The sequence below is a fragment of the Eschrichtius robustus genome, chromosome 19 (assembly GCF_028021215.1).
Source record: "Eschrichtius robustus isolate mEscRob2 chromosome 19, mEscRob2.pri, whole genome shotgun sequence".
Lineage (NCBI taxonomy): Eukaryota > Metazoa > Chordata > Mammalia > Artiodactyla > Eschrichtiidae > Eschrichtius > Eschrichtius robustus.
Window position 1 is genome coordinate 64514812 of NC_090842.1, and position 25684 is coordinate 64540495.

Consider the following 25684-nt stretch of genomic DNA (forward strand, 5'->3'; position numbering starts at 1 on the left):
TTCATCAGTGTCCTATAATTTTCTGCATACAGGTCTTTTGTCTCCTTAGGTAGGTTTATCCCTAGATATTTTATTCTTTTTGTTGCAATGGTAAACGGGAGTGTTTTCTTAATTTCACTTTCAGATTTTTCATCATTAGTGTATAGGAATGCAAGAGATTTCTGTGCATTAATTTTGTATCCTGCTACGTATATTTTTAATAATATATTTAATGATATATATGTTTATCAAACGAGGAAGTTCCCTTTTGTTTGGGGGGTCCCCAAGACCCCCCTCAGGTTTGATAATTTGCTAGAAGAACTCACAGAACTCAGAAACCTTGTTATCCTCAAGGTTATATTTATTATAGAAAGGATAGAGACTAAAATCAGCAAGGGAAAAAGGAAAAGCCACACCCACAATGTGATTTAAGGTGGAGGCTGTGCATCCCGTGGTGTCAGTGGACCTCTGCAGGGACTGGAGACTGAAGTCAAGCACGTGGGTGTCCTACCAGGCTGATGTGACCCAGCTCCAGTTAAGACTCTGGACATCGGGGCTCAGGGAGCTCCCCTGGTTGGTGGTACTCCCTGCCTGCTGTCACACATTTATGCCAAGAAAGTAATGCTCACTACTACATATAAAATAAATAACCAACAAGGGCCTATGGTAAAGCACAGGAAACTATACTCAATATTTTGTTAACCTATAAGGGAAAAGAATCTGAAAAAGAATATATATATAAATATATATATATGAATGTATAACTGGATCACTTTGCTGTACACCTGAAACTATCACAACATTGTAAATCAACTATACTTCAATTAAAAAATCAGTAAAGGAAAAAAAAAAAGTCACACTGCCCATGACTCCATTGTGGGAGGGCAGCTGGAAGCTCCATGTTTGCAACTTCCCTGGGCTCTGCCCTTCAAGCCTCTTCCCTTGGCTGATGTTAACCTGTATCCTTTAACTGTAATGAACCCTCACTTTCAGCAGAACAGCTTTCAGTGAGTTCTGAGCCCCTCTTGCAAATTATTGTGGTCTTATGGAATATTGTCCCTAACTGCAGTAGCTCTGTGCTGCCTTTTGGGTAATTTCTAGTTCACTAATTATCCCTTCAAGGCCTATACATAAGCTTTTAACTTGTGTGGACACATGCCACAGGCATATATGTTTCTTTACTTTTTTTTCTCAAATCTGCCTAATTTTCTCTTTATAGTTTCCTGTTCTTTTTTTTTTTTCCCAAGGATTTTGACTTTATTATTGGGACTTCCCTGGCGGTCCAGTGGTTAAGACTTCGCCTTCCAATGCAGTGGGTACAGGTTCAATCCCTGGTCAGGGAGCTAAGATCCCACATGCCTAGGGCCGAGAAACCAAAACATAAAAGAACAGAAGCAATATTGTAACAAATTCAATGAAGACTTTAAAAATGGTTCACATTAAAAAAAAAATGGATTTTAACTTTATTATTAACTGTTGCATCTCTGGGCCAAGAATAGTGCTTGGCACACAGTAGATGTTCCATAAATATTTTTGAATGAATATACAGTCAATATTTCTATGGGGTTTAGAGGTTTCTTATTTAATTCTTATTTTTCAAGGGAAGGATCATTTTAATCCCTATTTTATAAATGAAGAAAATGAGGTTTAAAAGCATTCATATGTGTAGGGCTTAAGGCCCCCTATATTTTCCTGTTCTGTAGACTTTTTTTTTTTTTGGCTGTGCTGTGCAACTTGCAGGATCTTAGTTCCCCAACAAGGGATAGAACCTGGGCCCTCAGCAGTGATAACGCAGCGTTCTAACCACTGGACCGCCAGGGAATTCCCTAAAATACTTTATTCTTTATAACGTTTTAAACACATTTATTAAACATGTCATCTCTTGTAATTCTGGCATCTCTTGTCTCTACATGGTGAATTCTGATCCACCAAGTCAGGGAAGGCCCTTGATGAATGTAATAATATGTTTTATTAATCTTGATATCACCCACATGTGTATAGTGTTTGGCAAATAAGTACATATATGTAGAATTATGTATATATAGTTCTTGGTTAGCAAGAGGATATAATGGCTACGCATTATGGAAATTTCTCATTTGTTGAATAAATAGAATTATGAATGTATAATTACAGAATATCCCAATAGTGTTTTCCTTCTACTACAAGGTGTTTTTTAAAAAACTACTTGTATTAATGCAGCCTATTTGGTGAAAATAACAAAATAACTTCCTTTACATGCCTTCTTCCTTACATCAATAGAAGGGAAACACTTTATATTAAACAGGACCATGTTGTGACAGGAATCCCTGAAATATGACGACATGGCTATGAAGTTCACGTGGGAGGAGTGGCAGCTCCTGGACCCCGATCAGAAGGACCCGTACCGGGATCCTGTGATGCTGGAGAACCATAGCAACCTGGTGTCTTGTGGGTGAGGACGTGTCCCCTGTGTCCCTCAGAGAATCTTCAGTCAGTGGCCATTTTTCTCATCTGCTTAATGCTTCAGTATCTGCAATGCTCTCAAGGAGTAGATTCTCAGATCCTTCTCTGGCTCCAGACAAGTGTATAATGTTCCCTCTCCTGAGAGAAAAGCCTCTTCTTTGCAGATGTGAAAACTTCCCTCAAAGGTAGCTTTCTCCCGTCTTGACATCCCAGCCCAATTTGATGTGTCTAAGTCTTCTGTCGTTTCCCGTGGACAGGGTGTGAAGCCTGCAGACCAGATGCATCCTCCAAGTTGGAACGAGGGGAAGAACCGTGGCCAATAGAAGATGAAAACCGCAGTTGAACCTGTTCAGGTGTGTAGCTGATAACCAGCAAGGTGGGCGGCCAGGGAAGTCATATTCTAGTCAGTAAGAGAAAGTCCCATGGCTGTGAGAGTGTTTGAGGATGTCTAAACAACCGCACCTCGTATCTATCCTCCCATATGAGAGCTTTTTCTTCACAGGTGTTTAAAGGGAAATAGACCCCCATTTCTTCCTCTGAGATCTGATCCCAGCGGTCCCTGTTTATTTTACATACATCTTGATTTTCTTTGTTGTTTACCTACTTTTCTTCTTAGGTTTCTTACATCTTCTCCTTTTTTGTCCTCTGTCACAGCATCTCTGCCTATTTCTTCCACCTCCTTTGCTACAAGATTCTACCTTCCAGCTCTTACTCCAAAGATCTTTGAAGGGACTTCCCTGGTGGTGCAGTGGTTAAGAATCCTCCTGCCAGTGCAGGGGACACAGGTTCGAGCCCTGGTCCAGGAAGATCCCACATGCCACAGAGCAACTAAGCCCATGTGCCACAACTACTGAGCCCACGGCCGCAACTAGTGAAGCCCGAGCACCTAGAGCCCATGCTCAGCAACAAGAGAAGGCACCACAATGAAAGGCCTGCGCACCGCAATGAAGAGTAGCCCCTGCTCGCCTCAACTAGAGAAAGCCCGCACACAGCAACGAAGACCCACTGCAGCCAAAAATAAATAAATTTATTTTAAAAAAAAAAGAAAAATGATCTTTGAATTCAGCAGTCTTCTAACTAGTGCATCTTCCTGCTTCGTTGGGAAATAGTGATTTCCCTTCCTGACATTTAACCCCACGTTAAATGCTGTACCCACACCATAACCTGATCTCTGTGTGTTTATATGGTTTCTTAGCTTCTTGCTATAGATTAAATATCGGGGTCCCCCCAATCATGTGTTGAAACCCTAACCACAAGGTGATGGTATTAGGAGGTGGGGCCTTTGAGAGGTGATTAGGTCATGAGGGCCCAGAGAGAGCTCTTGTCCCTTATGCCATGTGAGGTGAGGGCTAGAAGGTGCTGTCTATGAGGAAGCAGGCCCTCACCAGGCACCAAATCTACTAGCATCTTGATCATGGACGTCTTAGCCTCTGGAACCATGAGAAATAAATTTCTGTCCTTTATAAGCCACCCAGTCTATGGTATTTTGTTATAGCAGCTCGAATGGACTAAGACTTCTCTTTGCCCCAGTCCTGAATTCTCCAGAGGTTCTCTTTTCTTTTTTCCCTCTCCCACAATTTGAACTCATCAGGAAGCCATGTCTCACTCTATCATATATCCTCATTTCCTCCACCTCTCTCCATCTCCTTTGCTCCTTCAGACCACTTCTCATAGTTTGTAGCTCCTTCCTTTTTTTCTTTGTTTTTTTAAATTTATTTATTTATGGAAGTATAGTTAATTTACAATGTTGTGTTACTTTCAAGTGTTCAGCAAAGTGATTCAGTTATATATATATATATGTATATATATATATATATATATATATATACATATATATATATTCTCTTTCAGGTTCTTTTCCATTATAGGTTATTACAAGATGCTGAGTATAATTCTCTGTGCTGTACGGTAGGTCCTTGTTGTTTATTTTATATATAGTAGTGTGTATATGTTAACCCCAAACTTCTAGTTTATTCCTCTCCTGGCTTTTCCCTTTGGTAACCATAAGTTTGTTTTCTATGTCTGTGAGTCTATTTGTGTTTTGTAAATAAGTTCATTTGTATCATTTTTTTAGATTCCTCATATAAGTGATATGGTATCTGTCTCTGTCTGACTTGCTTCACTTAATATGATAATCTCTAGGTCCATCCATTTATTATTTATTTATTTATTATTATTTCATTTTTGCTAACCAGAATGTCAACACAAGTGAGAAGAAAGAATATGTTCGTGTGTCCCCAACACCAGCACTATGGCCAGTACATAATAGGCATTTAACAAGGATTTGCTGAAAGAAAGCAGCCCTTGTAATTTTTTTTTTTTTTTAATAGTTATTTGGCTGTGCCGGGTCTTAGTTGTGGCACATGGGATCTTCATTGCCGAGTGCGTAATCTTTTAGTTGCAGCATGCGGGCTCTTAGTTATGGCATGCAGGATGTAGTTCCCTGACCAGGGATCGAACCCTGGCCCCCTGCATTGGGAGCACAGAGTCTTAACTACTGGACTGCCAGGGAAGTCCCAGCCCTTGTAATTTTGGATCAGGTTTTCCTATCACCTCTATTTTCTCTTCTAACAGTGACTTTCTTGTTTTTTTTTAGTACCTTTGCACATTTTGCAAGGCAGTATTTAGAAAGCAGCCAGATCTATATTTATTCATTGTGAATTACCTCAACTTGTTTGTATACTTTCTGCTTTTGCAACTTGATTTTTGTGTATTGTGGTTTTCCCAATGTCTAAGAAACAAGGAACTTTAATTTTATTTTATTGAAGTATAGTTGATTTACAATGTTGTATTAATTTCTGCTGTACAGCAAAGTGATTCAGTAATACATGTATATGCATTCTTTTTCATATTCTTTTACATTATGGCTTATCACAGGATTATAAGGAACATTATTAAAGATTCTTTTGTACTGAGATCATGCTACCAACACTAAAGAGCTGATCCACACCTAAGCATTCACGTTCTCATCTTTTCTAGAAGTCAAGCAAGTTGACGATCAACTGCGGGAACACTTGCATAACCAAAGATGCCTAAATCGGATGGAACAATGCCGTGAACATCATGCCTTTGAAAATACAGTTCATCTAGCCCCAAAGCATTTTCCTTTAAGGCAAAATCATGGAAATTCTGCAAATTTAAATGTAGTAAAATCAGAACAGAAGCTATGAAATAACCCTGTGGAGTGTAACGGAGATGGGAGATCCTGTCTCTTTATAAAGCATAAGCAAATTCATACTAAAATTGCCTGAAATTGGAAAACTCAGCAGCACTAAGGCTCAGTTCATTAAGCATCAGAGAGATCGCAGAGTTGAGAAATCCCATGTATGCAGTGAATATGGGGAATCCTTTATCAGGAAGTCTCGGCTCACTAAACATCAGAGAATTCACCTGGGAGAGAGACCCCCATGGATGCAGCATACGTGGGAAAGCATATACCACAAAGTCCAGGCTCACCGAACACCAGAAAATCCATACAGAGAGAAACCTTACGTATATGCTAAATGTGGCAAAGCCTTCCTCATTGAATCACGTCTCATTTTACCTCAGAAAACTCAGACTGGAGAGAAACCCTCTATATGTAGATTGTGGAAATGGTTTCATCCCGAAGGTCAGTTTCATTGTACATTGGAACAAAGTATAGGAGATGAAAAGATGTAAGATCCCCTTGGGAGGTACTCAAGAAGAAACCTTGTATTTATTTGTTCACAGGCCTATCACCTTTGAGAGTTACCATCACTTCAAAGATTCCATCCCCTCTGTGACCTGCTCAATTAGACATGTGATTTTCCTTATCTTTTTCATTCCTTCTTACTCTTATGAGCGGGGCTCTTATCCCCTCTTCTTATCCAGAGTCTTTCCCTTGATCTGTTAAACATATCCTGCTAAAAACCCTTAAGTCCTGCTTAAAGAACAAGAAATGGAAATTTGCTATGCAGTAGCTGTCCTACATTTCCATCACAAACCCTGGATTATCGGGTAAATTTACTCCAACATATTTTTAAGCACCTAAACTTGGCCATCTAATATTTATTCAATCCTGTAATGTAGTCATTAGATAACTGAGAACAGGAAAATTTCATGATTCATTTGAGTTTTACAAGGATCACCTTGCCTGTTCTATGAAGATGAGATCATATGGGTCAAGGATACAAGCAGGGACAATTCTAGTATCTCAGGTGAGAGATTGGGCCAGCATGGTAATGATGGTCCAGTGAGAGAAAATGAAACTGACTTCCTGCTTTGACCTTTCGTTATATGACATTTATCAGGTGCTTTCTGAGACTTACAAGGTCCTATGGGGTTGAACGTAATTGAAGAAAGTAGGTGAACCTTGCATCTGTGCCACAGCCTGTGTTCTCAAGATCTGTTTCCCCAGGGTGAATGAGCGTTCTAGCTCAGGGCTGGGGTGAGAGGAGGAAGAGAATATGAGCTGGAGCAGGGCTAGAAATGGGTAGCAGCCCTGTAAATGGCTGGCAAAGACTTCTTGGTGACCTGATGAAGATGCATAGGACTGTGGGAAAACCAGTTCTTTGAGGTCATTTTATTTTTTGCACACAAATGTTCATAGAAGTTCCACTGGCAGTATCCAAAAAACTGGAAACAATGCAAAGGTCCACCAAGTGGTGAATGATTAAATTTTGGAATATCCAACAATGAATACTAAAGCAACAAAAAAGGAACGAACTATTGATACTTTAAAAAATGATGAATTTCAGGACTTCCCTGGTGGCACAGTGCATAAGACTCTGCCCTCCCAGTACAAGGGGCCCGGGTTCCATCCCTGGTCAGGGGACTAGATCCCACATGCATGCCACAACTAAGAGTTCGCATGCCACAACTAAGGAGCCTGCCTGCCGCAACTAAGGAGCCTGTGAGCCACAACCAAATAAATAAATATTTTTTTAAAAAATGATGAATTTCACAACACTCGTGCTATGTGAAAGAAGCCAGCACAGACACTACTAATGTTATGAAAAGAACGCAGACTAATCTGTAGTGACAGAAGGCGGTCCAGTGCTGCCCAGGACGTAGCAGGTTTTGCATTTGGGCTGGGTAAGGAGCACGGTTGGGAAGAGGCTCACACCGACCACCGTTTCCGCTCATTTTGTGATCCCTGCATCCCCCGTACTGTCGCTTTTCCAAACCTTGGTCTTCCCCAAACACTTCCATCTGCCAGTTCCACGCCGAGCTCCGCAGACAGCATTTGCCCCGCAGTACGGACACCGAATCTCCTCTAAGATGGCCGCGTCCAGGGTGCTCCTGCCCAACGGCGCAAACCCGAAACGGCTGCAGCGCGCCGCCAGGTTTCTTTTGCCAAGCACGCTTAAGTTTTCATACGGCCTCTAAATCTTTTCGCAATTGAACCAGTTACCGAGGTGTCCAGAAGCAATTTTAATTTCCCACGGAGCCGAGACGTCACAGCTGTAACAGCCGCTCAGAATGTACGCCTGCGCCCTTTCGGTCTTGATGGGCTCCGGCCTTTGTAAAACTGGCGCCGTTCACCGTCCACAAGCGGGCCCCGTCCATTCAAACGAATTTACCCCCACGTCACGTTTGCTTTGTATGAGCTCGAGCCTCTTAAAATCGCCCCATTTTCCTTTAAGGGGCTGAGGTACCAGGAAACAGGAGAGCTTTCAGCCGTGGTCTCTCAGCGGCCCCCACGCCTTCTGTACGTCAGGTGCGCAAAGATGGCGACGCCAGCGCGCCGAGGCGGTCGTGGCGGCGCGGACGTATTACCTCATAAGGAAAAGCCGGAAACCGCCAATCCGTTCCCCATAGAAACGCGGTAGAAACGCCGCTGACCCTTGTCGGTTGGTCTCGGGAGAGGGGGCTGGGCGAGGGGACCAGAAGTAAAAGAAGTTTGGGGGCTAAAGTGAGGCCCTGAAGAGGTCGCTGCAGGTTCAGGAGAGAACCAGGTGGGTGTGTGGGTCTGGCTGCAGAAAAGGCGGGGATGGGGGCGGTCTGTCGGCCTCTAGGTGGGCTGTGGCTCCTTTGAGTCTGGGAGGGTAGCGCGAGGGCGGATGGTGGTTTGGTTTTGTTTTTGAAGGGAGCGTGGAGGAGTCAGTACAATCTCTATGATCGGGGTGTCTTTGGGGTCAATCATGGGGGGCTCTGGTGGTCAGCGATTAAAGGTCCGAACAGATCAACTACCGACAGTCCTGAGGTCGGGGTTTAAGGTCTTCGGGGGTGATTGACAGCTGGTGGCGTGGGGTTCGTCAATGAATGCGGAGACTTGTTCGGGTTCTCGGATAATTTGGAGCTCAAAGGTCGAGGAACCGTTAAAGGAGGTCAGTGTACGTGTGTATCTGACCTGGTTTGGTATTAATCCGGGGGGGTAATGGTCACCGTCTTTCGTGCAGGGATGTGTGACAGCCGAAGGCTCGGAGGCTCAGGAGCCCTGGTAGGTGCGTGTGTTGTGCCCAGACTTCGGCTGCTGGGACAGACTTGGTGAACGTTAGTTAACATTCTCTGAAAGCTTCAGGTTCAAGTCCCCGCCCCACCACAAATTTTCTAATCCCTTTTGGCTCCCTACAGCACCCCTTCCTTTTGAACCCGAAGAAATGAAAGTTTGGGGGAAGAAAAATTCAGCATATTTCAATTTAGTAATCTTTTTTTAAAAATTTTTATTTATTTATTTATTTGTTTATGGCTGTGTTGGGTCTTCGTTTCTGTGCGAGGGCTTTCTCTAGTTGCGGCAAGTGGGGGCCACTCTTCATCGCGGTGCGCGGGCCTCTCACTGTCGCGGCCTCTCTTGTTGTGGAGCACAGGCGCCAGACGCGCAGGCTCAGTAGTTGTGACTCACGGGCCCAGCTGCTCTGCGGCATGTGGGATCTTCCCAGACCAGGGCTCGAACCCGTGTATCCTGCATTGACAGGCACATTCTCAACCACTGCGCCACCAGGGAAGACCTCAATTTAGTAATCTTTTAATTTAAGTTTTGTTTTTATCATTCCTCCTGCAGGTTGACTGCATATTTCATTTCAGGTTCTATATGTGAATATTTAAAGGCTGCTCCTTTCTCAGTATTTATAATTTTTGAATTGTTTCTAAAATTTGTATTTATGGCTCATGTTCCTTTTCTCTCTCTTCTTTTTTTGATGTGTTCATTGTCCCTCATATTAAAATGTGTATGTAAACAGGGGATATGAAGACTTTTAAAGAGGCTTGAGGGCATCAAAGTTTAAAGGAAGAATTTACAGTTTCTCACTGCCCAGATGACCTCATTTCTATACTTGTCTGAAAATTACCTGCTACTGAAATATAGTACTGTGCTGATTCTCCTTTGCCACTTTCCCTTTCAAATTCATGCTACTTCCATATATTCAGTGAGTTAGGTTTCATTGGCCCAAGGTGTGAAATTCTCTGGGGAATCAAATGAAGAGACAGAAATACTGGGGACCACGTGTTAAGGTGAGTGCACAGGAAGAAGGAATATAATTCCAGAAGTAATTTTGCTTTTCAACCCACAGGTGCTAACAAGAGACAAGATATGAATGAAGAAAGAGGAGTTTCCAGGACCTAGATATTGTTATTTCTGGGGATACTTTGGCGACTGTTATATCTAACTAGAAATTTCGGTATATCCAGAAGAGACAAAGACAGAGCCTCTGCGTTGCCAGCTATTTTCAGAGAACAGAAGAAAATGATCCAGGCCCAGGTGACTCATGTCTTGTTTTATTCTCTCCTTTATTCCTTAATGGATTTGTAGAGGCCTGTAAAAAAAAAAAAAAAATCAGTTCGGTATCTAGAGAGAAATAAACTTTGAAGATAAACTCCAACGCCATGGCAAAGTAGGATCAAGAACATAGTGTTTATATGATTCCTAGTAAATGACTAGTGTTGGAACATAATGTGTAACTGTTACTGACTCTGCGTGTGCACCTGTAGATGTGTGCCTATTTATAAATGCATGTGGGTTCATGTACATATCGGTGTACATAAATACGTCTGTTATGTTTTGTGCATCAGTGGAATTATACTCTAAAGAACATCCCTTTGACCTAAGATAGTATAATTTAAGCATCTAATGGAATAATGACTGCAATTGTTTTGTGAATATTAGCTGATAAAATTCCATTCATCTATAATTGTACTCAAAGAAATGAGTCCAACTATGTAAAGCATTTAGATGAGTGTCTGTTACCAGAAGTCGGGTCTGGCTGCTCGCTGCTTGAAAGCCAATAACTCGAGAGGCAAGGTTGGTGGAAAGGAAAGTTTGTTTTATTCCAGAGGCTGGCAACTGGGGGAAGAGGGTGGACTCATGTCCAGAGGCCAACTCCCCACTGCCAGTCAGTGGGCCAGAGCTTTTAAAGGGGAGTTTCAGGGCTGTATAGGCAGAGGGAGGGGGCTACATGCAGAAACAGCATAGTCAGCTCTGGCAGTCATCTTGAAATGGGTCATGCCATGGTCTGATCGGCGTCATCTTGATTGTGTTCAGTACAGTTAATCTTTAGTTCCACGGTTGGTTTGTTCCCATTTCCTTGAAGCCAGTTCTTAGAATTTTGGCAGCTTATGTCATGGCTACAGTCTGGTTATCATGTAGTTAACTTCTTCCAACTGGTGAGGGTTTCAGTACCTACAAAACAGCTCAAAGGATATGGCTCAGAATATTATCTATACCCCTGGAAGAGGAACTAAAGGTCCTTGACTTTGTTTAATGACTAAACTATTATTATTTGGTCTTGTTGGACTGTTTCCTTTGTGTCTGCATTTTCTCACTTCTCTGATTAAATTTATTCTTTAAAGTTTTTCTGCAGACAAAAGGCAGGCTGAGGACATGGTGGTGTGTGGTGTGTGTGTGTGTGTGTGTGTCTATCTGTCCTGGGGAGGCCCCATTGGGTCCTGCTCCATTTCATGCCTGCTACATAGTAAGTGATGGGTGAGATCATCCATGCCTTAAATCTTTGCCAGTACTTAATAATAGGACATTATCAAATTGTATAATTTCATCAATCTGAATGTCCATTGTTTATTCTTTCACCTTATTTTGCATTTACCTCATCATAGGTGAGGTTGAAATCCATCTTGTATATTTATTGGCCAGTTGGATTCTTTTTCTCTTGTGATATGCCTGTCCTTATCATTTTTACATTAACAAAATGATTTTTTTTCTTACTGATTAATAGGAGTCATGCCTATCCACTACATATTGATTCTTTCTTTTGTTTATAAAAAATATTTTCCCAGCTTGTCACTTTTCTTTCAGCTTTATCCACGATAACTTTTTCAATGCAGACGTTTTAATTTTTCCTCTTATAAAGCTTGCTACTTATTTTCTTTTATGGTTTTTGGTTTGTGACATGAACATAATTCATATTTGTCTCTATTCCTTTCACAGATTCTTTTGTTTTATGGCTAGGACTCTAAACAGGAGAAAAACTATTTTTGAGTGTGAAATTAGGTAGGAACCTAAGTTTTCATTTTTCCAAATGCATCTACATCTCATGTGAAAAAATTCAGAAGGTGGTAAGATCAGCAGTGTTAAGAATTTGCCGCCTCTTTTAAGAAAGAAAAAGAAAAGAATTTGCTCAACCAGGTAACTCTCTTCTCTATGATGTAATCTCTGCAAGAACACAGGGATAGATTATCCCATCAGATTTCCCCTCATCTGGCAGCTCGGTTGACAAGCAGGTCTCATTGCATTCCCTGGTGGCATTTGGGCCTAGGCCGCATGGCCACAGGATGAGGACATTGAAGACTTCCCACACTGCTGAACTGTTGTTATCCAGAGCACTTCTAACACCAAATGTGTGGGTATTTTGCTCACACCTCCTAATTCTGTGACTCTCCAGACACCAACTGGGTGTCCTACAATTCAACTCAATCCTGCCACTAACTACCTGGAGTTAGCGTCAGATCCCACAAGGTAAGAGCTCAGTCCCACAAGACTGCCCCCACTTTAGGTGCCTGTCAAGAGTCCCAGGCTGTTACCTAAGCTTCTGATGACCAGCTCTAAATCCGGGGGTACCCACAACCCCCTGCTCAGGTTTGGTAATTCACTAGAATGACTCACGGAACTCAGGAAAGCTCTTTACGTACATTCACTGGTTTATTCTAAAGGCTACAACTCAGGAATAGCCAGATGGAAGAGATGCATAGTGCAAGGCATGGGGGAAGGGGCGCGGAAGTTCCTCCCTGGGAGCACCAGCCCGCCAGCACCTCTATGTGTTCACCAACCCGGAAGCTCTCTGAACCTTATGTTTTAGGGGTTTTTATGGTGGTTTTCTGATGCAGGCACAAATTGATTAAATCACTGGCTATTGGGGACTGAACTCAACCCCCAATGCCAGTTCCCTCCCTGGAGGTTGGGGGTCTTTCTGGGGACCAGGCACCAGTCATCTCATGAGCACACAAAAGATACTCTTATCACCCTAGAGAGCCCATGGTTTTTTGGAACTGTGTTCCAGGAACCAAGGGCAAAGACCAAATATATATTCATCACAACATTTTTCTGGCTTCTGTTGTTTTCATTTCATCAACTTTGTCTTTCTTTTGATGGTAATGAGTCTTTTCTTTTTTCTTTCTTTTTTTAATCCTTTCCTCATCACTTCTTTTTTTTTTTTTTAATTTATTTTAGGCTGCATCGGGTCTTCGTTGCTGCGCGTGGGCTTTCTGTAGTTGTGGCGAGTGGGGGCTACTCTTCGTTGCGGTGCACGGTCTTCTCATTGCAGTGGCTTCTCTTGTTGTGGAGCACGGGCTCTAGGCATGCAGGCTTCAGTAGTTGTGGCACGTGGGCTCAGTAGTTGTGGCTCGCGGGCTCTAGAGCGCGGCTCAGTAGTTGTGGCACACGGGCTTAGTTGCTCCGCGGCATGTGGGATCTTCCTGGACCAGGGTTTGAACCCGTGTCCCCTGCATTGGCAGGCAGATTCTTAACCACTGTGCCACCAGGGAAGCCCGAGTCTTTTCTTTCTGGTTGGTTTCCGAATCTGACTTTTGCAAGTGATGTTCTATAGTTTCAGTCTCACTCATCTAGAAGCAGATTTCCTTCTTGGCTTTGCTGGCTGGCTGAGTCTGAGTTACAGGATGTTTAATCAGTTCTAAAATTTTCTTAATTCCTGAGATCTTCATATCACTTCTCTGTTTCTCTATAATCTCTTTCAAAAACTATGTAGAGGCCTATGTTAGACCTCACTGTATTCTCCATATTTAGTAAACTCTCCTTTATATTTTCTATCTCTTTCTGTGTCTGCTTCATCTTTAGTTATTTTTTTAATGCATATTCCAGTTCACTCGTTATATTTTCAGTGTATCTAATATGATGTTAGCCTTTTGTGAAATAATAAGAAATATACACATTGGTCTCTGCCCCTAGTTCCTGACATAGAGCTCCTAAAACCCTTATAAATAGGGGTGCTCTGAGAATCTTCTGCTCTTTGACCCCAATTCCTAGCACAGAGCCCCTAAAATCCTTGTAATTTCCTAAATAATAAGAGTACTACGAGCTCCCATATGACATCACTTATATGTGGAATCTATATACAAGTGAATGACACAAGTGAACTTCTCTACAAAACAGAAACAGAATCACAGACATAGAGAACAGACTTACGGTTTCCAAGGGGCACTGGGGGTGATGGAGGGATGGAGTAGGAGTGTGGGATTAGCAGATGCAAACTATTCTATTTAGAATGGATAAACAACAAGGTCCTACTGTGTAGCACAGGGAACTATATTCAGTATCCTGTGATAAACCATAATGGAAAAGAATATGCAAAAGAATATATATATAACTGAATCACTTTGCTGTACAGCAGAAATAAACATGACATTGTAAATCAACTATATTTCAATAAAATTTTTTTAAAAAGAGTACTAAGAGCATATTTTGTTGTAAAATTTGGTCTTTGATCCTGGTTTCTGATAGAGTTCCTAAGTCCCTTGGAATTTCCTGGGTGATAGGAGTGCCTTTCTTTCTAATGAGGCAACATTTGAAGGGCTCCTGGATGGGACCTGGTCACCAGAAAGACCAAGCCATGATCAGAAGCTTGGAACCTTCCATCCCATTCCCCATTATCCACAGAAGAGGGAGGGGCTAGAAATAGAGTTAATGATCAATCATGCCTACGTGATGAAGCCTCCATTTAAATCCCAAAGGTATGGGGTTTAGAGAGGTTCTGGGATGGTGAACACATGGAGGTGCTGGAGGGGCACCAGGAGAGGGCACAGAAGCTCCAAGCTCCTTTCCACATAGCTTGCCTTGTGCAGCTCTTGCATCTGGATGAAATCTGTATCCTTTATCATATGCTTGTATAATAAACTGGTGAACAGTAAGTAAACTGTTTTCCCGAGCTCTCTGGGCAGCTCCAGCAAATTAATCAAACCCAAGGAGGGGGTCACTGGAACCTCCAATCTATAGCTGGTTAGTCAGGAGCGCAGGTGACAACCTGGACTTGCATTTGGCATCTGGAGTGGGGTGGAGGTGGGGTCTCATGGGACTGGCCTCTTACCCTGTGGCATCTGATGCTCTCTTCAGGTCGATCATGTCAGAATTGAATTGTAGGACACACAGCTGGTGTCAGAGAATTGCCTGGTGATGTGTTTAAAAAGACGTACGCATCGGAATTGGTGTCAAAATCATAGTAATATGAGCAGGACAGCTTCCTTTATATTCCTTATGAGTCAGTCAAAGAGAAACACTCGCATTAAACAGGACTCTGTTATTACAGGAAACCCTGTCATTCAAGGATGTGGCCGTGGACTTCACGTGGGAGGAGTGGCAGTTCCTGGCCCCTCCTCAGAAGGACCTGTACCGGGACGTGATGCTGGAGAACTATAGCAACCTGCTGTCCGTGGGTGAGGACGGCTCCCCTGGGTCACTCAGAGGGTCTCCAGTCAGTGGCCTTTCCTTCCTCAGCTGCTTATACTTCGAAGTCACTGCAGTGCCCTAATGGCAGATTCTCAGTGCCTCCTCTGGCTCCTGATAAAAGGGTGTATACAATGTGCCATGAGTTGTTTTTACTACCAACACAGCTGACACCAAATGTGTGGGGTTTTTTCTATCCCCCAAACCAATTCTCCTACTCTCCAAGTATGGACTGGGTGTCCCGAAACTCAATCCTTTTCTGACACTAACCACCCAGAGTCAGCATCAGATCCCACAGGCTTACGGACTCAGTCCCGCAGGACTGCCCTCACTTCAGACGCTAGTCGAACGTATTGGGTACCCAGGGTGCCCACACCTCTGTCCGACTTGACCTTAAATTGGGCATTCCCACTCCCCATCCCTCAGGTTTGGTAATTTGCTAGAACGGCTCACAGAACTCAGGAAAGCACTTTGCTTACCATTACCAGTTTATTATAAAGGATAATAGCCAAATGGAAGAGATGCCCAGGGTGAGGTATGGGGGAAGGAGTGTGGGCCTTCCATGCCCGCCCCAAGTGTGTCACCTTGATGTGATCACCAACCCGGAAGCTCCCCCAACCTGGTTTTTTAGGAGTTTTTGTGGCGATTTCATTGTGTAAGCGTGATTTCTTAAGTCATTTGCCATGGGTGATTAACTCAGTCTCCAGCCCCTTCCCTCCCCATGGAGGGGTTAGGGAGTTAGAGCTGAAATTTCCAACCTTCTACTCATGCCTTGGTCTTTCTGGCAGCCAGCCTCCACCCTGAAGCTCCCTAGGGACCCCCAGCCACCAGTCATCTCATTAGCACACAGAAGACAGCCATCACTCTGGACACCAAGGGTGCTAGAAGTTCTTGTGTCAGGAACTGGAACTTAAACCAAGTGCTGTAACAGAATAGGTTCCTGCCAGCCCGTCACATAGGAAATTACAAGGCTTTATTTTATTTTTATTATTTATTTATTTATTTAAAAATTTTATTTATTTTTGTTTGCGTTGGGTCTTTGTTGCTGCATGCGGGCTTTTCTCTAGTTGCGGCAAGCGGGGGCTACTCTTCATTGTGGTGCGTGGGCTTCTCATTGCGGTGGCTTCTCTTGTTTTGGAGCACGGGCTCTAGGCACGCGGGCTTAGTAGTTGCCCCACGTGGGCTCTAGGGCACACGGGCTTCAGTAGTTGTGGCACGCAGGCTCAGTAGTTGTGGCTCGTGGGCTCTAGAGTGTGGGATCTAGAGTGCAGGCTCAGTAGTTGTGGCATGTGGGCTTAGTTGCTCCACAGCATGTGGGATCTTCCAGGACCAGGGCTCGAACCCGTGTCCCCTGCATTGGCAGGTGGATTCTTAACCACTGCGCCACCAGGGAAGTCCCTATTTTTATTTTTTGGCTGTGCCACGCGCCATCTTAGTTCCCTGACCAGGGATCAAACACACGCCCCCTGCAGTGGAAGCACAGAGTCTTAACCACTGGACCACCAGGGAAGTCCCCACAAGGGCTTTAGAAGCTCTGTGCCAGGAACTGGGGGCGGAGACCAAATATATATTATTATATCACAATATCCCATGAGTCTCTCCTGAGTGAAAAGCCTCCGCTTGGCAGATGTGAAAACCGGTCCCTCAAATGTAACATTCTCCCATCCCAACAGACCCCAGCCCAATTCAGTGGGTCTCAGTCTTCTATCGTTTCCCATGAACAGGGTATCGGGTCAGCAAACCAGATGCACTGTCCAAGTTGGAACGAGGGGAAGAACCGTGGACAATAGAAGATGAAATCCACAGTCAAACCTGTCCAGGTGAGTGAGGACCACCTGGGTAAATGCAGACATCATAGTCAGTGCGAGAAGGCTGGGAGGGCGTCTGAGGATACCGTGCCTCCGTGTATCTCTTTCCCCATAAAAGAACTTTTAGGTCTTGAGAGGTAAATATACCCCTTTTTTTTCTCTTCTGAGATCTGTTCCTTGCTGATTTTATTTTACATCTTGATTTTTGTTTGTTTGCCTCGTTTTCTTCTTCCTTGGATTCTGTAACCCTCTCCTTTGAACCCTGTCACAAATCCCTTCCACCTCTCTGGCTATGAAATTCCAGGCCTTGCTCCAAGGAGAGATCTTTGAATTCATCACTGTTTTCTGACTACCGCACTCTCCTGCCCCCCCCCCCCACCACCATTCTGAGGTTCTTCAAAGGTATTGCTTTCCATTTTCTCAAAATTTTCCTTCAGTCTCATGAATTAAGCTCTATCTGTTTTCTGGCTGAGACTCCAAATTGCTATCTCCCTTACTATTGTCTATATTGCTATACTTTGAGTTCTAGATGTTCTAGATCTTTTACTGGTCTAAGATTTCTGAGTTCCTGCATGAGGAATAGGAATCATCTTCTCTCCACAAAAAAACCCTTTCCACCATCCTATTTTAATGTTAGATTCTCTTTTAATACTGCACAGCTTACCCTGTCCATGCTGGTATTATCTTGAATGTTATTCTCCGCCTATGGAGTTCTCATCTTAGAGGTCTCTGTTGTTGACTGTTTTAACTAGAAAAGACTGTTTTACATCTACATCAGTTCTGCCTAAGTCGCAGCTTATGTCTCCTTCAGTTTACTTCCTTCATACATTTGCTATTTCTGATTTTCCTTTGGCTCATCATAGGTGTTAGCATTGTATTCATTTCCCTAAATCATTTGTTTTTCCCATTATACTCTTGGTTTTTTTTAACAGCTTTACTGAGATAATTCACATATGCTCCAATTTGCCAACTTAAAGCATACAATTCACTGTTTTGTAGTATATTAAGAGAGTTATGTAACCATCACCAACAGCAACTTTGGAAGATTTTCATCACTTTATAAAAGTTTCCTCCTATGCCCTCAGCCCTAGGCGAGCACTAGTCTACTTTCTATCTCTGTAGATTTGCCTGTTCTGGATATTTAATATAAATAGAATCATAAACTATGTGGTCTATTGTGAAAGACTTCTTTCATTTATCATAATGTTTTTGAAGTTCTTCCATAGAAGTTCTAACATGTATCTGTAATTCATTCCTTTTTATTGCCAAATAATATTCCATTGTAGGGATATACCACGTTTTATTTACTCATTTATCTATTGATGGACATTTGGGTGGTATCCACTTTTTGGCTTTTTTGAATTATGCTGCTATGAACACTAGTGTACAACTTTTTTGTGAACGTATGTTTTCATTTTTCTTTGGTATATATCTAGGAGTGGAATTCTTGGGTCATATGGACTCTTGGAAGGGTCCAAATGTGGTGCTTCCAGACTCATGGTTGGCATTATGTCCTCCCAGCCATGATGTGTGATAATACACAGAGTATTACCAACCAAAGGCTCAGCCTTTGGTATCCAGAGTTTTCATTGGGATTCAATCACATATTTCCCACATGGAAGTACGCCTTTCGCCCCTCCAGAAGTCAGGCTAATACCTATAGTCTCCATTTCCTCCAAAGGTTGTAACTGATATGGTGTGGCCCAAAGCCCATGTAATAAATCACATTGTTAGACTGTCTGATGGCCAAAGCCACCAGGCAAACAAAGACACTCCTATCAGGCAGGACATTCCAGGGGCCTAGAGATCACCTCCCAATAGCCAAGGGCAAGGGCCAGGCCTCTCTTAGGTTGAGGTTCAGTCTTCACTGAAGGTAACTGTACAAATGGACAATAAAGGGATTCCTTTAGAAAAACAGAGGAAATAGAGCTTATAGTAATACAGTCAGAGTGGGAATGACAGCATGATATGTACAAGGTGTATCTACATTTTGAATTAGGAAGATGATGCCATGAGTTAGGAATGAAGGCATGAAATAAGAAATGTGCAAGCCCTTGGGATTGACTATCAAAAGAGTGGCCTGAAGTCAGGCAAATGAAAGCCAGTGTTAGAAGGTCTCTTCAGGAGGAGGAGTGGAGTGGAAACATGAATCCATGGAATATTCACGGTGATGTATACTTTTCTTGCCAGGATGACTGTTTGGATTTGCTATGTGAGTAATTGAAGTAGCATAGTGGAGGGTTGGTAGGTTTTGTATTTTTATAGCTCTAGGCTGTCTTACCTTTCACCTGGTGGCAGTAGGATAGCAATAATAAGGAACAGTCAGATGTTCTTTAAAAAAAAAACCTGAAGGTAAAGCTGACACAACCTGGTCTTAAAGGAGGAAGTTGGTCCTTTAGTACAACCTGTTGCCAACCTAGATGCAAATGTAGAGTTACTGAAGTAGATGCTGCTGGTGGCAAGTGAAGAGTTTATTAGGGACGTTGACATGGGAAAAATTTGGATATGACTTCTCTACTGAATGCAGAAAGTGATTGAAAAAGGCGACAGTTTCCATATTCCATTAGCTTCCGAAGATGACTACATGGTACACGGCCAGTTGCAAAATTTCCTAACGGTCATTGTTGCCCTGTTTCACTATGAATGGAACATAGGATAACGTGACACAGATAGACTAAAGTTAGAGTTTTGATTATACGAGTTATCCACTAATATGTTTGATGTTTTTGGAAAGTTAGTTTGATGGTGGTCTACAGAAGCAAATTTAGGAACAGGATTACAACGCAAGAGATTATCTCAGTTTACAGTCCTTTACAGTTACTTGCCAGGTGACAAATACGTTTATTCTATACACCTCAGTATGCATATTTCCCTGATTTCTATAGTCAGAATTTGGATCTTCTAAGTGGGCTTAAAGAATCCCCAAACTCCTGAGTGTTGGAATGTCTAAGACGTTGGTTCTGTACCGTCATCATCTTTCATTCTACATGTCCTCCCAACACATCCAGTCCTCTTTTCTTGAATAGTATGCACATATTATTTCCACATTGTTTCCTCCACTTATACCTCTGCCTGGCTTCTTGATTTCTGTACTACACATCTAATATCATCTCAAAGTTTAGGTTCCACAATGCACACTTTTTTTTCCTACATGTGGATTTCAGTACTCTTCCTCATCACAATTGGAGATGCTTTTACCAAACCATTGGCTCAGGCCATACAGTTAGCAGAGTAATCCTGGGTTCCTCACTTTCAAAGACCACTCTCTGCACTGACCCCATCAGTTAACCTTGCTTTTTCTCTCTTTTTTTTCTTAACATTTAAAAAAATTTTCTGGCTGTGCAGCATGCAGGATCTTAGTTCCCTGACCAGGGATGGAATCCACACCCTCTGCAGTGGAAGCGCTGGAAGTCCGGAGTCTTAACCACTGGACCGCCAGGGAAGCGCCAACCTTGCCTTTTCTTTATGCAAGTATTCAACATATCCTCATTTCCTCCGCTTGCCACCATCTCCATTGCTCCTTCAAACCACATTTAGCAATCTCCAACTCACTACTTTTTTTCTTTCCTTCTTTTTTATTTGGGTTTCCCTAACAGGAATTTATGAGAAGTGAAAGTAAGTAAGGCATATTTTATATATCCCAAACGCCAACACAGTGCCTTGCACATGGGAGCCATTTAATAAATAGTTTTGGAGTGAACAAATGCAACCCTCATCATTTTGGATCAGTTGTCTCTTCCACCTCTGTGGTCTTGTGTCTTTTCAAGTTCTGTTCCTCCATACCCTCTCGTTTGCTGCTAACAATGACTTGCTTGGCAGTTCCCTGGTGGTCCAGTGGTTAAGACTCCGTGCTTTCACTGCTGTGGGCCTGGGTTCGATCCCTACTCAGGGAGCCAAGATCCTGCAAGCTGCACAGTGAGGCCAAAAAAAAAAAAAAAAAAAAAAAAGACTTGTGTGTATTTTACTACCTCTGCATGTTTTGCAATTTCCTATTTAGAGAGCAGCCAAGTCTACATAGTTTGTCAACTGCCTAACCTTATTGGTACATTAACTGCTTTTTTCCTTTTGGTTTGTTTATATTACTGTGTTTTTACCATGTGTAAGAAATAAGGAACATTTATACCTGGTGTTTCTTTTATACTGTTATCATAGGGTTGCCACTAAGGTGCCATTTTTAAGAAAACCAAGGAATTTTTAAAACAATTTTATTCCAAACAATAATAAAAAGGGCTCATTGTTCTCTTCTTTCCTAGAAACTGGCAAAGTTGGTAATCATCTGCAGGGTGACTGGGAAAATCAAAGAATGCTGAAAGGTATAGAACAATACCAGGAACATAATGCATTTGGAAATCCTGTTCCTCAAAACAAAAGTCATTTCTCTTTCAGGCAAAATCATGATATGTTTGAGTTCTATATAAAAACTTTGAAATCACATTTAAGTTTAGTCAGCCAGGGCCAAAGCTATGAAATTAAGAACTCTACTAAATGTAACGGAGATGGGAAATCATTTCTGCATGGTAAGCATGAAGAATTTAATTCTCCAGTTCAATGCCCTGTAAGTGCAAAACCCATCAGTAGTAAGTCCCAAGTCATTAAGCACCAAGGGACTCACAACATAGAGAAAGCCCACATATGCAGTGAATGTGGGAAAGCCTTTGTTAAGAAGTCTCAGCTCACTGACCATCAGAGAGTTCATACAGGAGAGAAACCTTATGGATGCAGTATGTGTGCAAAAGTATTCTCCCGAAAGTCCAGGCTCAATGAACATCAGAGAATTCACAAGAGAGAGAAATCCTTTATATGTGGTGATTGTGGAAAAGTCTTCACCGTGAAGAGCCGTCTGATCGAACACCAGCGAACTCACACCGGAGAGAAACCTTACATATGCAGTGACTGTGGAAAAGGCTTCCCAGGGAAGCGTAATCTCATTGTACATCAGCGAAATCATACTGGAGAGAAATGCTACGTATGTAGTGAATGCGGAAAAGGCTTCACTGGGAAGAGCATGCTTACTATACACCAGCGAACTCATACAGGAGAGAAACCCTACATCTGCAGTGAATGTGGGAAAGGCTTTACCACAAAGCACTATGTCATCATACACCAACGAAACCATACAGGAGAGAAACCCTACATATGCAATGAATGTGGGAAAGGTTTCACCATGAAGAGTCGTCTGATTGAACATCAGCGAACTCATACAGGAGAGAAGCCGTATGTGTGCAATGAATGTGGAAAAGGGTTTCCCAGGAAGAGTAATCTGATTGTACATCAGAGAAATCATACAGTAGAGAAATCCTACGTATGTGATGAATGTGGAAAAGGCTTCACTGTGAAGAGCATGCTCATCATACATCAACGAACTCACACTGGAGAGAAACCCTACATCTGCAGTGAATGTGGGAAAGGCTTCCCGTTGAAGAGTCGGCTGGTTGTGCATCAGCGAACACATACGGGTGAGAAACCTTATAGATGCAGCGAATGTGGGAAAGGCTTCATCGTGAATAGCGGACTGATGTTACATCAGCGAACTCACACTGGAGAGAAGCCCTATATATGCAATAAATGTGGAAAAGGTTTTGCCTTTAAGAGCAATCTTGTGGTACATCAGCGAACTCATACTGGAGAGAAACCCTTTACGTGCAATGAGTGCGGAAAAGGCTTCACAATGAAACGCTATCTCATCGTACATCAGCAAATTCATATGGGAGAGAAGTCCTATATATGCAGCGAATGTGGAAAAGGTTTTGTCATGGGAACAGAGCTCATTTTACATCAGCAAATTCATACTGGAGAGAAACCTTATGCCTGCAATGAATGTGGCAGAGGCTTCACTGTGAAAAGCCGTCTAGTCGTTCATCAGCGAACTCATACAGGAGAGAAACCTTTTGTATGCAGTGAATGTGGAAAAGGCTTCTCCTCAAAGAGGAATCTCATTGTACATCAGAGAACTCATAATGGAAACAAACCTTAACAAAGCAATGAATATGGTCACACCTACAGGAAGAAAATATGCCTTGTCCAACATCAGAGGGTTTCACACAGGATAAACTACCTTTATATGTACTGACTGTGGAAAATCCTATTCATAATTGGTATTGGTCTCATTACCCACCAGAAAATTTACACAGGAGACAAACTGTATGTATGCAATTAATGTGAGAAAGCCTTCAACACAAATTCAGCACCTGTTGTACATCAGAGAACTCATAAAAGAGAGAGACTCTGTGGATTCAGCAATTCAGGGTAACCTTTCTCTCATCTGTCAAGCCTTGTTAATACACACAAGAAACGTATAGGTCAAGGTACATAATCCTTTGCAGTGACTCTGAACTCATTATATACAAGTGAACTTGTTCAGGGTACAAACCATGATAGTTCAGTGAACTCATTAAACATCAGCGTGCTCTACTTGACTATCGTCAGTGTAGATTAGCCTGTTGCTAGATTTCACCCTTGGGAAACTATGGAATTTGCATAGGAGTGAAATTAAATGAATGCAGAGAATGTGCTAGTGCCTTCAGTGATAAGTTACCTCACAGTTTATGTCTAAATTAACATGTAGGAAAAAGATCTGATACATACAATGCAGAAAAGGCTTCAGGAAACATTTCTAGGTAATTATATGTCTGAAAAGTATATACTAAGATAAATCTTATGAATGGAGAGACTAGGAAAGCCTTCTGTGGGAATAAAAACCCTATCTCATCAGTGATCATAATAGATCACCAGTGAGCTCATTCATAGTAGCAATATGATGATCGTAGAAATAAAACCTCAATAGTTGCCTGATATGCATGCTGGAGAAAAATTTTCAGATGACAATGAATATGGCAGGATTTCGGTGATACATTCTGCCTCATCGCTTCTCATGAATTCATACAGAAATAGAATGGTTTATGAACCCACTAAATGTGGAGTAACTTTAGCAAAATATCAGAGAATACTGAAGGAAAGAAGCCTCATGAAAATGATGTATACTTGAGTTTTCTCTCAGAAATCTAAACTTATTGTACACCTGATGTCCATTTTGGGACACAATACCTTGAACCATATTATTAATGATTCCATAATTTTAAAGTGGGCTCTTCTAAACACTGGTTAAATTTTAATGTTATATACAATGCAGGAGTGTTCTGTGCCCACCTCATATCATTATATGATTCACTCTTGCATTTCTTAGACTCTAAATTCATCTCTTTCAGTCTATGTATTTCAAAAGGAAAAGGAATATATTCATATATGTAATTCAACATGTTTGGATGTATTTATCCAAGTTTATAAGTAGCATTAAGTAGTTTACAAAAACACCTTAAAAATGATTTTTCTAAAATTTGTTTTGAGGGCTTCCCTGGTGGTGCAGTGGTTAAGAATCTGCCTGCCAATGCAGGGGACACGGGTTCGAGCCCTGGTCCGGGAAGATCCCACATGCCGCGGAGCAACTAAGCCCGGGTGTCACAGGTACAGAGCCTGTGCTCTAGAGCTCACAAGCCATAACTACTGAACCCACATGCCACAACTACTGAAGCCCGTGCGCCTAGAGCCCGTGCTCTGCAATAAGAGAAGCCACTGCCTACGCACCTCAACGAAGAGTAGCCCCCGCTCGCTGCAACTAGAGAAAGCCCGCACGTAGCAACGAAGACCCAACGCAGCCAAAAATAAATAAATAAATATTTAAAATTTGTTTTGAAATAGTTATAGACTTACAAGAAATTACAAAATATACAAAGTTCCCAAATACCCTTACTCAGCTTCTTCAGTGATATTATCTTACATAACCATAATACATCATCAAAACCAATAAAATGACATTGGTATAATACTGTTAAGTAAACTATAGACCTTATTTGGATTTCAACAGTTTTTGCATGCATTAATTTGTATGAGTTTTGTTTTGTTTTTTGATATATAGAGTTCTAAGAAATTTTATCTCATATATAGATTTCTGTAAACCCCACCACAATCGGGATGCAGCATTGTGTCAACACAACATCCTCCTGCTACACTCTCCCCCAACCCTGACCCATGGTGACCACTGATCACACTCCATCACTCCAACTTTGTTATTTTAAGAATGCTATTAAAATGGAATCATACAGTGTGTATCCTTTGAGATAGGCTTTATTTCCCTCAGCAAATTGCCCTTAAGATCCATCCAATTTGTTGGGTGTATAAATAGTTTTACTTTTTGTTACTGACTAGTAATCTTTTCTATGGATGTACCATGGGTTTGTTTATCTGTTCGCTGTTGATGGATGTCTGGGTTGTTTCCGGTGTTTCACTGTTTTGAATAAAAATCTATGAACATCTGTGTACCCAATTTTATGTGAACATAAGAATTTGTTTCTTTGGGATAAATGCCCAGGAGTCATATGTATATGTTATGCTTGTGTTTAACTTTGTAAGAAACTGCCAACTTTTCCAGAGTGGCTGTACTAATTTACATTCCCACCAGCAGTGTATGAATGCTCTGGCTGTTTCATGCCTTTTCTAGCACTTGGCACTGTCATATTTGATTCCAGCCATCCTATCAGGGGTGTGGTAGTATATAATGATGGCCTTACTTTACAATTCCCTAACAGCAAATGATATTCGACACTTATATACAAATTGAGAACTGTATCAGGTAAACTTGTCATGTTTGCTTTCA

The 25684-nt window shown here is 42.0% G+C and overlaps 2 protein-coding genes across 16 annotated transcripts in view; both read left to right on the forward strand.

Moving 5' to 3' along the window:
* The window catches only part of ZNF613 (zinc finger protein 613), a 31072-nt gene extending 23719 nt beyond the window's left edge, over positions 1-7353 (forward strand). For 8 of the 14 annotated variants that reach the window (XM_068527906.1, XM_068527907.1, XM_068527905.1 and 5 more), the window contains one exon: positions 2264-2405. Coding sequence is in view for 4 of the 14 variants with exons in the window: in XM_068527908.1 (XP_068384009.1) it covers positions 2280-2410; positions 2679-2685 (138 nt within the window). In the remaining 10 variants the exon portion in view is untranslated. Of the gene's footprint in view, positions 1-2263; positions 2411-2678; positions 2775-3075; positions 3505-4272; positions 4330-4616; positions 4666-5400 lie in introns of those variants that run through there. The other 6 variants (XM_068527908.1, XM_068527911.1, XM_068527910.1 and 3 more) reach the window with 6 other exon arrangements.
* Positions 7354-8039: 686 nt separating this feature from the next.
* LOC137752985 (zinc finger protein 432) lies at positions 8040-25347 on the forward strand. Of its 2 annotated transcripts, XM_068527916.1 has the most exons (6): positions 8040-8339; positions 9894-10081; positions 15090-15216; positions 16951-17046; positions 21288-21347; positions 24976-25347. In XM_068527916.1, the coding sequence occupies exons 2-6, from the start codon at positions 10067-10069 to the stop codon at positions 25071-25073; spliced, it is 396 nt and encodes a 131-aa protein (XP_068384017.1). In that variant the 5' UTR covers positions 8040-8339; positions 9894-10066; the 3' UTR covers positions 25074-25347. The 2 variants fall into 2 exon arrangements, with proteins under 2 accessions (XP_068384017.1, XP_068384016.1); XM_068527915.1 differs by having other exon boundaries at positions 21288-25347.
* Positions 25348-25684: the final 337 nt, after the last annotated feature.